Source organism: Plectrocnemia conspersa, unplaced genomic scaffold (assembly GCF_051122295.1).
Source record: "Plectrocnemia conspersa isolate PC_06_02 unplaced genomic scaffold, ASM5112229v1 ptg000003l, whole genome shotgun sequence".
NCBI classification, from domain to species: domain Eukaryota; kingdom Metazoa; phylum Arthropoda; class Insecta; order Trichoptera; family Polycentropodidae; genus Plectrocnemia; species Plectrocnemia conspersa.
Window position 1 is genome coordinate 8,571,401 of NW_028277167.1, and position 16,200 is coordinate 8,587,600.

A 16,200-nucleotide genomic window follows, 5' to 3' on the forward strand; every position below is an offset into this window, starting at 1 on the left:
ATACAATAAACAATAATGAAAAACTAGGGTTGATAAAAAAAATAAGAAAGCTAAAGTTAAACGTGATATATTGTACTTACTGTGCAAAGTGAAAATAGAGCAGTGAATGTTTTTATTATAATATAAACACAGATTCAATTCCATTTATGATAATTGGAAAGATTTTTTTTATTTAAATGAAATAAATAAATATGTACTTTTCATGCTTATTTGAGTTCTCATTTGCAACCACAATTAAACTTGTATCCGCTTAGAGAAAATACGTTATTTATTATATACATATAAAATGTAGGAAAAAATATCGTAAATGTAAAACAAAAATAAGTTACGTTAATGATGAGAAGAGGGATGAAAGGGCATCTGTTTTTTGCTAGGTGTTTAACGATTGATGAACTTAATGAACAATGTCAAGAAGGGTGAATAAGTGTTCTTTGTAAAATGGCTATTGGTAACTCGCTGGATGCCGAAAAATATACTATAATACTCTATAATTCGTGTGTTATTGTTTTATCATTAAGACAAAAGTTGTTGATACTGGTTAAAAAATTTCATACATAAAATGTATTCAAATACAAAAGTGATAAACTAATTGTGTGACTATTCTTACTCTCTATTAAAAAAACAATAAAAATAAATAGTATATGTGTTCTCTAAAAGTCAAAATATAATATTAAAAAAAAATACTTTATCAATATAAATATTTGTGACCTATATAGATATGAAATCAGAGTTTCGTAATCAATTTTATTATGTATATTCGTGTAGGTGCCGGCAAAGAACTTTCACTTACCTCCAACGAGTCTCGGACTTTTCTGGTTATTAAACATGCCACCGGACGTTGATAATTTTAGCATCGCGTTCTTATTTTAGGTGTCGTCGATCAATAGAGTGCTGAGGAATTTGGCCGCCCAGAAGGAGAAGCAGGCGCACTCTCCGCCGGCAGGCTCTCCCGGAGGAGCTGTTTACGATAAATTGAGGCTCTTGAACGGACAGGTAATTCCATTGTCATGTTAAATTTTATCATCACTCACACACGCGCAGATGTATAGATTGATAGACGTAATAATAAGTTTCGCCGGTGTCACTCTTAAATTTTCGCGCCCTCGAACCTGACGAAGATTGATCGCTGGAACAATTTATGTTAAGCGGCTATAATCATATTTCAGTGGGGATTTTTTTCTTGTTCGAAGGGAGGAGGATGGGCGCGAGCGCCGTGGTACCCGGCGGCGAGGTCGCCGTTTCTGCCAGCCCTGAGTCCAGGGCCGCCCAATCACCACATGTCTGACATACCTGCTGCTAAGAAAGGTAGGATTTTAAATAATTATCACATTAGCACATACATAGTGAGCAAAAACGCGGTTTTTAATAGGATTTTTGCGGCACACAAAATATAAATAGCACATACAAGATGTACTTATTTACCTATGCACTACTAGGCAATGTAACATTGACTGGTAATGCAACGGCAGATTAATACATCATATTCTTAAAACTCGTGTTATTGCAAATAAAACATCAATAGATAATTTAAAAATGCTTAGGCCTATCGTATACATTTTAAAACGTATTTGATAAATGGAATAAATAGAAATCGGCTCCTAGAAAAAAACACATTAAAAAATATTTACGTTATCAATACTTGTAAATAGAGTAAAACGAAGTGGCGTTGAAAAATACTGTTTTTATTTAACCAGTGCACATTCCTCATTGAAAACAATTTTTTAATTGCGAGTTAATTACGCAAAAGGTGAATTCCGTGATCAATTCTAAAAAACATTCAATACTTTCAGTATATGATCAATGTTAAAAACCGTTACAACCTCTGTGTAATTTTCTAATAGGTGTATTTTAAATAATATAACTTTTAATCTGAAACACATTTTATTACAAAAAAAAGTTAGTAATTAGTACACATAATTTTAAGACAGACTTTGTTTTAGTTTTCAGTCAATTTTTTTAATTTTATCACTTAATCGCAAAATAATTTAGCATTAGAAAATGCATGGAATCCTTTAAGTAGCAAAATTTAATGTTCCTATTCTAATTATACACTTGTATGAATGATAAGGATGCATTTGTGTGTTCAATACATTTTAATAATAATAATTTATTTATTTGCATATTGTCAACCTTCCGTTGTACCCCAACCCTAACTATGTCCCTGAGATTATTTCATTATATATTTCTGGCTCAATAATCTCATTGGCACAACGATTTACTAGGATCTCTAAACTAGAACAGGGAAAATAATTCCTAGAGTTGCTTTTATTGGAATTTTATACACACCTTAATGCGTTTCGACCACAAGTCGATTTTTTTTATTCGTTGTTATTTTGTCTTCAACTTTAGACATATCATTTTTGCAGCTGCACATTAGAGATTTAAATTCAGTGAATTAAAATATGTAAAAATATCAGTCAAATAACTAACCAAGAAAAATGGTTAAGACATCCGCTAAATTCAATTTGCGTATCATTGTATAATGTAATCAAACTTATATACTTTGTTGCTTTAATCTCCAATATTGTATTTGTTATTACTTTTGTAGCAGAAAGAATTAGTTGCTCTGTTAGTTTTTCAGCTTGTTGCTAAAAAAATTGTTTTGCTGGTCTAAGAAATTAAAGAATATTTTTAAGTAGAGTTATGTTATGTTCTTTATGTCTATTTTAATCGTTAAAATTATAGCATTTTTATGTTAACGCTATAGTTTTTAGTACAAGAAAATGAAAAAGAAACATAATCGAGTATTTTTTTTAAATTTAATTTTACTCTTTTTTTTTTAATGCAAATGTCATTTTATTGCGCGTCTGTATTAGATAGCTTTAAATTCCCTTATATTATTAATTTAGTTTAAATTTTTTTAAGCCATATTTATTATGAATTTAAACCATATTTATTAAAAGCTTAAACCATTTTTAAAACAAGTGCAAAATTCACACGCTCCGGTGATGTACACTTAGTGTACATGTAAAAATATTGTAAAAAAATTATAATTTCAAACGAATATTATTCATAAGTCGTAAAAAATATTGGTACGTAAGTGCTTTATGGACATTGCATATTATTTTGTACTATTGCAGACATTGATGAAGTAAAACATTGAACAAAATATTTATTTTAAAATTCTTGTACGCGAACATGACTAAAATTTTTTTTATTGCTACCCGATTTTGTTGACAGACTTTATTTTTGTTGCTTTTGATAATCAATAATATATATTTTAATTACTTATTTTAATATGTAACTGCATCTCGCAGGATTTTCTAAAATATATACATTTTGCGTGACATATTATTAAAATATTCAGCTAATATTATATACATGTACACTTGGTGTACATCACAGCATCAGAAAGGTTAGCACAGCTTTTAGTACAAATATTGTTAAGGAACGCGGGGTGAAAATGATAATATCTAAAATTCTGGAAGTCATTAATGTTCTTTTCTTCAGTTGTTAACGGTTAACTGAAGGCATTATTTGAATTAGAATCACACATAAAATAAAGCAGCAAAACAATTGCTGTCAAAAATCTCCTGGACAAAGTTTGCTCTGCGCTTCTTTGAGGCAACAGAAACGATCGTATTGTAAAGTACGCTCGGGATAAGGATGCCAGTTTGTTATTGTGTGCGTGTAGATGTATATGAGAGGTAAAAGCGATGTAGCTTGTACTTCGTTGTCTCGCTTTAACTTTTAAAGACAGTCGCTGATTCGTCAACGCTGGTATTCGTCATTAAAGTGCAGTGTGGACCAGAAGTTCGATCTTCTCTAGTGATTTATTTTAAATAATTTTGTGTTGATATTGGTTTAACTCAGATATGCCCACTGTCCCATGGGTATGTCACTAAGCTCGTGCCACTGTTTTTTATTTATAAATAAAATTTTAAAAGAACAAAATTTCTTGGGCATATCTGGGTTAATTGATATCAAGGCTTCAAATATACACTGTAAGTTATTCGTTCTCTTACCCGTGGATTAAAATATTTTAATTATTTTTCCATTAGTCCGTACGTTGTTGGTTTTTTTACACTATTCTCTGTAAGGCTTAAAAAAGTTATTATTCTTATCGTTGCGCCAATGATATTTTTTTAATTTATTTAATAGATTCTAATGACTTAATAGAGTCGTCGAGCCATTAAACAATCTGCGAATAATTTCTTTCCTAATTTTATATCTTTTTTCTTTTGAAGAATAGTTAAAGACTTCATTATTTCTTTGACTAGTGAAAGATTTTGAATTTTGCAAATATTTAATTAATGACATCAATGTCTGGTTTCTTCGATTATATAATATATTTTTAATTGTCCGTTGAAATTTCCAACTTAGCTCAGATGTATGTATGTTAAATAAACATATATTTTCTTTTAAAATAAAAAAAAAAAAATATTCTGAGCGAAATTTTTTTAACAAACCGGAATCCTTATCCCGAGCGTACGCTAACATACGACAAAAAGTGGTTTATTTACAACAGAAAGCTGTCTGCACAATGGTTGGACAAAAATGACAACACAAAGCATTAGGCAAAATTTAAATACTCGCAAAATAAAATGTATTGTTAGGTAGAAGTCTAGTCTGCGATTGCGAAATTAAAACTAATATGTCTAAAATGTCTAGAGATTAATAAAATCCACAAGACATGTGACGTTTGTTCACGCACTGACCAACCAAAATGGTCCAATTCTCTTGCACTAAATTACGCGTTCACACATTACATCATAGACCCTCTAAAGTTGATTAAATTTGGCTATGAAATACTCCTTACTATACATATTGTAAGATTACTTGCTTTAAAGAGTAATTTTTAATCAGCTCCAGTACTCTAAAATTTTGATTAATTGCGTTGCTTTTCGTCTGAGAAAAATATATTTTATTTAAAAGAGAAAAATATAGTTATTTCTTACTAATTATAAAACTGTCCTGTAAGAACATCCTAATTATAAAATTCAAGGTTCTCGATTTATCTAAAACTAGATAGCTAGATTTCAACGGTGTGTATATTTTACGTTGGTTTAAATAATCAACATTTTAATAAAATTATGTGGATATTTTCTATTAATATATTTTTTTTAAACAGCTTCCTGAAAATATATTAACTTTCGTCAGGCCGTATATTTGACATGCCTGATTATATAAGATACATTTATATAGATTTGGGAGAGATCAATGCCGTCATATTTGACGGGGCGGCCGAAAAAGGAGAGCGGTGGCCGGCCATATTGGTAATCTCGGGCCGTTGCAAAAGCCGGGCGGGCGCAAAGAAACAGAGGCCCGAGGGTAGCAACTTCAGAGGGGAGTTTCCCGGCATCAAAGAATGTTTCAAAGAATAAAAATGAAAATTAAATCTTCCACGCGAGTTGGCAGACTAATGTTTCTGACGGTAACTATGGCCGAGCTCATCTACATGCCCACCCGCTCCTCTTTTTCATATCCGCTTTTGTCGGGGATACGTTCTCGAGTATATGGTATAAAGGCGGACGCGTTTATTTATACGAGGGATTTCCATTTAAAACCGATACACACATGTATCATAAACAGGCTTGCGTGAAAACTATCCCTGAAAAATATATGTATTTATGGATACGTACGAAAGTATGGTATAGATTAGATACATTTGTATTCCTAACTACACTGTACAACATTTTTTTTTGGCAAAATAATAACTTCTGTCTAAATCTAGACATCATTTAAATATGTTATTTTAATTAAAAATCGTAGAGTCAGATAGTACATGAGACTATTTATTAATATTGTTTCATGCATTGAAAGTCGAAATTAAAAATAAGCTTTTCTTGTAAGATTATGTATAATATAATTTAACAATTTTCGTCATTAATTATTTCTTTTACTTTTTGTTATAAAACACAATTTAACGCCGAGTTTTAGACTATAAATTATTGGTTACCAACTAAATAGTATGCTTTTTAAGGAAGATTTAATATAAGGTTTATTGAATAAATGGCTTCTGATTTAATTTCCGCAAAAAAGCTTTAACCAGGTTTTTGTGTCTGAGACTTTTACTACATATTTTTAATTTATAATTAAATAAGAGTTCCCTAAGGTTTACAAAAATATTAAAAAAATGTTCTATAACAAAAATCAAACTTTGTGTATTAATAAATTTCATTTTTGAATAATTATTTTTACTACAATATATTAAGCTTATCATTATTGGGAAAAAATCTAAATTTATAAGAATACAAATATATTTTTTGGCATTAAGTCATTAACCTGGTTATCGACTAATATTTGTTTCAAATATGTTACATACATATCTTGTGACTACTAATATATTATATTATTATTTTTTTGTTTATGTCAATCAAAAACATTAAAAATCAGATCATTTTCATATAACTATGAGTTTCCATTCATAAAAAAACGTACTCTATTTCAAGTTGAATAATTGAGTACAAACAAAGGATCTGTAAAAAATGTTTACGCCATCTTAAAATATATCGACAATATTTATTTTGATATCAAGTTAAAAAGTTTGTATTTACGTTCGCAACCAGTGGAAAAAATTGATTCAGTAGTCCAACCTTTAATTAAATTAATTTGTAAAAACGAGTGTTGTAGGCGGTCAAAAAAAACGTACCACAGAGGCTCTGTATACGTATCTACGCATGTAAAACCGTGGAATTTTCACGCTACAATTGTTTCAAAAACAGCGTCCGGTTTATTCATTTTTCCCCCGATTTTCGTTCGCCCCCATCGGGTAAAAGCCGATTTTATTTTTGTGTTCGACTCTCTAGTGACGCTTTGTGAACTCGAACCTACCTCAGGGTATACTTTGAATGTGAGAGTTTTGGCATTTATCAACCTTTATTTAATAATTAATTTTTTAATAAATTATTAAAATTAAAGCAAAATACAATTTTAAATAACGGTTCATGCGACGCAAATATAAGATAGATCTATTTATGTTTTTTTACAAATTAGTATAAATAAACTTTTTGTTATAAATTGCTACATGATAAAAGTTTTATATATTTGAAATTTTTTAAAGAAAAAGTTTGCTATATAGTTTTTTGATGTGTATATTGGAAACTTTATGCATTTAATTTAGAAGCGTCTTGTCATTTTTTACAATTAAATATGACTAATATTATTTTTCTGTAATAAACTTAATTAGTTCTTTGCCATAATGATTATATTATTTAATTTTAAGTATTATAACTAATATATTATAATAATTAAATAGGTATTTTTATGGTATAATAGTTATTAAAAATTCATTTTAATATAATTATATTTACTTACAAAACGAGATTGATTATTCAGCTATAATATAATAAACGTTTAATTAGTTAACACATAAATTTTTATATTATATGTGTAGAAAAAAAATGAAGTACACTGTAGGTGTAGATGGTTACTAAAAAAGAGTTTAAAATATATTGTACCTACATCAAAAATAATATAAAAAAATTAAATTTAATCGATACCTTTCATTATTAGGGTGGAATGAATTTTTCTAACTGTGTTTTCTGTAACATATATTTTGCAAACACAGTGAATATCGATTATTTTTATAGTTATTTATATATTTTTTTAGTAAAAGTGAGAAAAAATTAATAGTTTAGGCTGTTCATCATTTTTAAAATTAAATTATGCAGTAGTACTAGTACTAAAACTATTTGTGGACTTATCAAAACAATTCTAAATGTCACAGTTAATCTTAGGACAGTTAAGAGTTGCTAAATACGTTGTATTTACAGAAGTTTGTCATCAAAAATTGTTTTTTTTTTTTTTAATTGTGTTAAAATAGTGTAAAATGGTACAAAATCATAGACCTACTTTTGTATATTCATGTTGATAAAACACACTACTAAATTCAGCATCGATGAAAGCCAATAATTATTTATATTATTGGTACATATGATGTATGATGTTTTGCAAACACAGTTAAAATTAACTTATTTTTTAAATAACAATTCAGTGCAATGAAATGCTGTTGATTTATTTATCAATTTAATTTGATTGTGCAGTACTAAAAAATTCTGTGTACATTAAAAAATATTGTCAGTTCCCGTATTTATTAAATTTCATCAATTTTATACGTGATAGTTCATCTTAAGTTGCAAAATACATTATTTTTACAGCAGTTTCAATGCACTGCTTTTCTAGTTCATTATTAGAAAATTTGTAAAAATACTACTGATTGTATAGTTGCAGTTTTTAGTTTAGTCAACTCACCGATTCTTAAATAATCAAATAATTAATTAATCAGCTTATTGTACAGTTTAATTTATAATAAATAAAGCAACAGCATTATTTATTTCTTAATAATAAAGAATATTTTTATTATATTTTATTTTTAAAATATATTTTTTTAATATAAAAACATAGTTATCTTTGCCCTTTTTAGCGTTAGAAAATCGTATATAATATAATGTTAAAATCTAAGGTCCTTAAAAGCTTAACTCTAAGGCTGTATTTCAAACGATTTAACAACATAAAATAAACTGACACGGATTCTTATTAAATTTATGTTCTTAGTTAAACTTAAAATTAAGTATATTTTATTAAAAATGGTTTGATAAATGTTTTTTAACAGGAAACATATGGTTTCTTATATGATATTGTCCATTTAAAAAATGTATATGGCAAAATACAGAAAAATATCTTATAATTAAACTAAAATATTTTTTTATAGAAATTGCATCAACACAAATTAGTTTTAATGTTATTACTGTTTTCTAATAGAGCTAAAAGTAAATTAAAGACTATTTTCAAACAGAATTAGTATTGAATCCCATATTTCATATGCATCCCTCATATAGAGACACATATTACATTTTAGAAAATACAAAAGTAAATAGCCTAAATTATCATTTTTAAAACTTGAATATAAAATATCGTCATTAGTAAAAAGCGCATATAAGGATGGAATACCGTATTCCGTAACGTCTCAGACTAGTAACTCTGAGGTTGCGGGTTCGAGCCCCAGCAGCGGTACTCGAATTTTTATTTATAAAAAATGCGCTATTATTAAAAATAACCAGCCCTAGCTGCAGTGACATTCATTGATTATATATTGCACATAATAATTTATAATTAATAATATAGATGTCAACGATTTCCAAACTTTCTTTTTCAAATTGAAAATAATAAATACTTACTCAAATAATTTTCAATTTACTTATTTAAAAATATGTAATATGCTATATTCATAGCCCCCCTGTAACAGGTCGGTAATGACCGAGATTAGATTCGACCATCGACTGTTTAGTATTTAAGAGGTCGTATTTCGCGGTTAGCCATGTAACCCGATCTCGTCACTTATTATCCGTCATTTATCTACCCCGGTTGTAAAACAGCGGTTGACAGCGGGACATACATTGGTAATCCCGCCCCCATTGATGGCACACGCTCCGGTATTAATCTAATAATGCTGTTTTGTTAAATTGATGCCGCCGCTGCACCACTGCCGTACCATCGCCCGAGGCTCGATTCGTTTCAAAGGGACGATATGGGATTATAAAAAATATGTATCTATCTATGTGTGTATGTATGTGGATGATGGCACAGGCGTCAATTTGTATTTGTAATTGGTTTTCGGTCGAGTGGTTAATTCTGTTATTTTTTTATGAAAATATCATATAGGTATGTGAAAATTAAGAAAATGGTGTAATACAAAATATGTACAGAAATAAGATAGCTACAATTTTTCTATTGTGTGTATATACTTATATTGATTGTGCCATTTTAATTGATGAAAGATTTTTCTTTTGAAGAATATCTAATATTTATACAAGTAGTTTTGGAAAAAGTTCAAATTTAGTAAATGTAAGGCATGAGGAATTTTTTTCAAAATTCTAGAAAAATTAGGGTCTGAACTGTATTTTAAATGCATTAAAACAGCCCTACACATAAATTTGTGGTTTGGTGTTGCCAAAAAACCGGGTATTCGGGTACTTACGGGTTCCTAAAAAAACAAATACTCTTTATTTTTAACGGAAACCTGATAATATTTATGTGAGATATATATCTCACACAATTTTAAAGATGCAAAATTCTCTGGTTATTTTTATATTTTTTAAAACTCATTTATATATTATGTGGGTAATGAGAGCGGTGTATTGAAAAGATACAGAAACTCTATATATTCACAATGTAAGTTTTATGACACATTTCGTTTCTGCATCCTTAAATATTTACCGTTTAACAAAAAAATAAAAATGTGAGTAATGGCAAAAAATAAATACGGCATACTCGGAGGACGGTCATACACAAAAAAATGATGTTTAAGTATATTTTTATAATATTCCGTCAGTGATTTATGATCGTTAGGATCTTGTTCGCTCGTTATTCATCGGTTGATAGTTAGCACCGCTAGCATTGAACATTTTAACAATTTTTTTTAAAACTATTTCACAACACAAAATAAATTATTTGTTCAAATCTTTAATAAAAAAGCAAATTCTGCATGTATAATTTGGTGATCCATAAATAGAATATTATAAAAAATTATGATGCTTTCAATTTTATAATCCGCGAGAGTTGACAATAGTCGGCACTTTATAAAGTTTCTGGTAATCCTTTGACTCATTGTAGAAACACAATTTTGCTGTTAACAATGTATTGGGACGGGTGAGCCGTTTCGCGCGTTTTTATGATAAGCAAATTCATGTATTAAAATTTTCCCACGCTCGCAGACAAAAGTGGTTCTGAAATATTTCTTTGCTATTTTTTTTATCTTACTTTGGTTTCACGACAAAATTTATTTTTGACTGTGGACTCTAAAATTTAATCTTTCTTAGATGCAATTTTATAAAAATCACATAAGATTTATCTGTGGATTATCAGATTGTTTGACCGTTATTTTAAATCTGATAAATTTATTAATCATAATAGTTTTGTAACAAATAATATTTTAGCCGCCGTTGTAATTAATTTTGAAGAACAGTTGAAGTTTAGGAACCCTTCCCCGTCTTCTTACTTATATTTTTTTATTTAACCTCAGTTTTTTATTTCCCAAATGCAATTCTTAATTTATCTGTATTTTGTAAATAAAAAAATCATAATTCAAATATTCGGAATTGTTAACAATTCCGTCTTATTTCTTAATTAGTTGAGAAATGTTAATCAATAAAATTTCAGTTTAATAATTTGTTGAGTTTTAAAAACATGTTACCTAATGCAAAATATGTAACGCTTAGCATTAGACACATACGTTTTAGAAAAATATTATAGATACGATAAATGTAATGCTTATTAAATCATAATAAATATTTTCTAAGAAAAGAGACGTTTCAGGGTTTTATATGTTCGTATTTGGTTAAAACCAAATACGATAATAAATTATCTTTCATATTGGGAAAATGTTGATGATTGTCTCTTTTTTTGCTGCAATCTATTATGTTTTTGAAAACTAAAATATTAAAATAATATCAATTTTTTTTAAGTAATATCCTAATTTAACATATTTTTTTAATTTACTGATATTTGTCGTTTATTTTTCATTCTGACACCTCTCTTAGATAATTTTAAGTATTGACCATTCTTACGTATATTTTCTAAGCCTTGACCAATTTTTTAGTATTCACCGCTATTCATTGAATTGTTTTTTTTTAATATTAATTAATTGATAATGATAAAAAAGCAAAATTCCCAATAAAATAATTATTCCATAGAAACAGCACAAAAAAATCGTAATGATTTTTTACAAAGGATACACCATACAACGTATAGTCTTTGATATCAGCTCGATCACTTGTATCATATATAAACACACGTGCTAATCACTATAAAACAAATTGGTACAATATATATGTGCATAATGTATGAATTAATTAAACCTATCATCACGAGCCGCCCATGATCCATTTGGCAGTGTAACTATTTGTGTACGGCCTAAACGTTCGCGGCGCACGATATATTACATTGTGGCTTTGTGGTTCGCTTATTGACATAGCGAGTTTGTACCTATGTATCCATGGTTATATGTACACATCCACACCCGCCATCTCTATATGTATATAGCCAAAGTCTGTCTGCTGGTATTTATAGCTGTGACGGACACCGCCAGGGGCGTGCTCGACCAATGATCAAAGAGCTCCGTACACGGCTGATCATTTTGGGATGTCTGGATTTAATAACATTTTTTCCCTCAAATAGTATAAAATACATGTTTATGTATACAGGTTAGCAAAAAAAAATTCAATTTTATTTTTAGGAGAAATTTAAATATCAGGTAATTTTACAGGATTATGAAAATTTACCGTTTCAATTAGGTATCTCATATTTGTATTTTACAGTTAAATTTTTGGTAATATGAAAATCCAAATTAGGTGATTATTACGTAGCAAAAATTTAATTGAATATATAAATATAATAATTTATATTGATATGGATATACTTGCTTAAAAATGGAAAAAATATAAAGTAGTTTAAAATAAAAGTTATTTTTTTTTAATTACCAATTTTATTGTATTATGTTAAAAAATATATTTTTTATTTACAATCACTTTCTATTATCAATAGAATATATTTATTTAAAAAATGTACATTTTTAACGCTTTTGATATTTGATATGCACACCAAAAGGGTTAAACGTGTTATTGAAGATAGTAAAATTACTGCAAAGTTAAATTTTTGCGTGTATAAATTTATCACGTAACCTACACTATATTATATGCCATTGTAAAGTATGTATTTTTATTATCTCAAACACAACAGATTTAAATTTACTGCATTACAGTTTGACGGTTCAGTGATTATTGCCTAAGCGAAAATTGCGCACAGAAAAAATCCAATCATAGATGATCAATATACACATACATATATATTTGAGAATATGTCAATATATCAGATGACAATATGATTTTAATTTAAAAATATTTTACGATTATATTAGTAATTTACATTTAACAAAATTTGACTTAAAAATAGAGAAGAATATAAAGCAGTTGGAATTAGAAGTAAAATATATTTGACAATCAGATAGTCATCTATATTCAGAATTTTCACCGTATGAAATTTTCGTTTGCTCAATAATTCGGTCACCTATGTAGCAATGTATATAAACTGACATATAGTTAATAAATTTAGGTATTAAATAATATAATATATTGATTGTAAATTTTAATATCATTAGAATGATGTGCGGAATAATCTGTCTGTGAATCTACATATATTTTTTAGTATGTATCTACTTAGTTCTTTACAAATATACAAATTTTTATCTTTAAATAAAGAACAGATCAATGCCCTTAAAAGTCAACATTTAAAAAAAGTTTCTTAGTGAACATTTACTTTTATTACTGCACCAAATTAATTATTAAAATTAATTGCTTAGCGTCTTTTCTGAATACAAGTCAAGTTGCGACAAAGTGTAGCATATGGAAATAAAATATAAAATTAAAAAGGCACTACATTACCACATATATAAAATTATAAAGTCATATCTGAGCGATAGATATTTTATTGTAAAATATCAAGAGAAGCACTCAAATCTTACAAAGTTTGTTGCAGGTGAAATAATACATTTTTTTAAATTATATCAATATTAATTCCATAAATACTAAAAAGTAGATTATTACTTTTCGAGTTGTAGTAAATATAAAAATATGTCATAGCCAATTATATAATACATATGACGCCCCTAAAATCTCACCACCCATGTATCTTAAACCCATTAAACTTCCATTTGGCGCGTCTTTCCATAAGTATGTATATATATCCTTAAGTACATATGAAGTAAATTAAACTAGAAACGTGGGCAAAGGTAATAACCATATATGTGCATACGTAGTTTGCTGACGCTTGCTTAGTTGAGGCAAGACGAGAGGGCACCTGTTGAAGATAGCATGTTAGGGCAAACATATTAGAAGCTGCCAAAAGTTTTCCGCGAAAACTTTCACAATATTCCCGGCGTAGTGAGAGTAAGATGTTTCGAGTTCAAAGGCATCATAATTTCAGACTAAGCATCTTGCAAAGTGCTTCAAACTATACCGACACGCGAACTCGGGAGAATATTTTATTCTTTATTCGACTCGAAATTCAAGACAGATATATTGATTTATGTTTATTAATATGTTTTTGTGTTATCTGTTAGATATTGTTTGAGTCATAAACTTTTCTGAAATTTATTTTATGTATATATATATATATACATTTTTCACAGCTTATTCCAAAATTCTAAACTTGCATATTACAGAGTAACATTTTTAAGTCATCCGTTATATGTGGAAATTGATATCATTTAATTATGATTATTTAATATTTTAATGTTATGTACAATGAAATACAAAGTCTATATAAACATGCATGTTCTTTTCGCGAACAGAAAGTGTATAAATATTGTCGCAGTGATTTCGGTAATAGGGTATCCCCATCGAATAAAGCAAGTCAATAAATAGACAGGACATGTCCTATTAGCAAATTTAAACACGGGTTACATTCACCCCTCGGTATAACACGATTGTAACGTACACAACGACACACACTTAACCCCGTACGTAGTACACCCCCAGTGTGCAAAACACAGTCTCACCCCATGTTTAGGAAACATTTGCCGAACCCTCCCCTTCCACAAGAACACCCCACTCGTGTCCTTAGCGTTATTAATTTAACAACGATATCTTGTTATGCCTATTGATACAGTGATATTTTCGGATGTAGTCGCTTAATGATAATCCGTTACACTTTGATCTAAGCGTTAATTTATCATTCATTGAAAAAATGCCAGTTTAATTCTAGTAAAGCTCAGAAGCTGACGTTTTATTGAGAATAATTAGATCTTTAAATCTAACTACTTTTAAGTGTGATAGTAGATAAACTAATAATAACTAGAAATGAATTAGAGCATAGAAATTTTCCGTTTTTATATGTTAGCAGGTGATATGATATTAGCAAAATTATATGTATATCAAAGTATTATGCTATAAATATGGCAGTTGTATGAACTTTATATTAGCAGTGGTATATCAAATTGGTGACTAAAACTTGAAGAGCTTCGGCTCAAATCCCATATGAACTTTAATGCTTTTAAATTTCTACACTGTCGGTAAAAATGGAACTAGTAATCATTACAAATTAGGTATTCTTTAATTTGTGTTCTTAAGCAATCCCAAGCAAATAATCTATAAAACGTTACGTTTGAAAAAAGGCTTAAAAATCAATATTTTATTAGTAAATAGATTATTTTCTAAAAACATACATGACATTATACACAACTTATTATTATTTTATATATCAATGGAAAAATCATGAATTATGTCAAGTAATTATTCTCGATAATTATTTCTATAGAATATCTAGAAAAAATATTATTTCTTATTTTTCGACATTTTTTAAATTGTTTCTCTATATTTTTTTTTAATAAATTTATATTAATATTTTTAAATATTTTACAACCGCTTTAATTTTTAGTACTAATTGTAGTTTTAATCTGCCAAGTTCACAGTTGCTTGCAGAGTAGGTAGTACGGAAAGGGGCAAATATTTCAAATATAAAACTCAAGAAATATTGCTTAGTAATGTTCATTTTATGGCCGACTCTAGAAATTAAAAAAATCGTTTCAAATCTTTAAACATTTTCCGGTAAATATAAAATAAGAAGTGCAAAAATACATGACTTAATAAAGTCTTTAAAAGTATTCGTTTGCGGAATAAATTAAATAAGAGTCAATATTTCTATCTAAGTGCTTTAAATTATGCTATAAATGATATAACATCGATTAAAAATTAATTAATAGTTTAATATCTACTTACATGTTTTAATAAATGTTTAACTATTTTTGCGTTTTTATAATTAGAATATTAACTATAATATAATTTACATGCATAGATGTTGACACAAATTCTAGTAAATTATATCAGTAAAAAGATTTTCCATGTACAAAAAATATACTGTAGTAATCTAAATACAGGCGGCCCTCGACTTTCGCACATAATTGGTTCCTGAAAATGTGTGCGAATGTTGAATGAACGCAAGTCGAGGGAAGTAAAAAAATTTAAATTGTGTGTATTTTAAAATATTTATTTATCAAGTTAATATAAGATGTTTAAGAGGCGTTTAAGAGACACGTTTAAGTGGGGTTTGTGGGTGTTTTCTTTGAAGAGTCATCAAGAGTTAACTGTTTTCCACTATTATTTTTCTTTTCTTCATATAGTATTTTATAACATGCTATGTTTTTATTGATCACCCCACGCACTTGAGATATGCGTTCTCCATTGGGATCACAATCTTTCATTATAT

General features: G+C 28.2%; 1 protein-coding gene across 2 annotated transcripts in view; it reads left to right on the forward strand.

The window, feature by feature from the left end:
* LOC148236529 (paired box protein Pax-6-like) overlaps positions 1-16,200 on the forward strand; it is a 103,553-nt gene that overhangs the window by 49,426 nt on the left and 37,927 nt on the right. For both annotated transcript variants that reach the window (XM_088182401.1, XM_088182402.1), the window contains 2 exons: positions 871-993; positions 1,191-1,305. In XM_088182401.1, the coding sequence (XP_088038527.1) occupies positions 871-993; positions 1,191-1,305 (238 nt within the window). The remainder of the gene's footprint in view (positions 1-870; positions 994-1,190; positions 1,306-16,200) is intronic.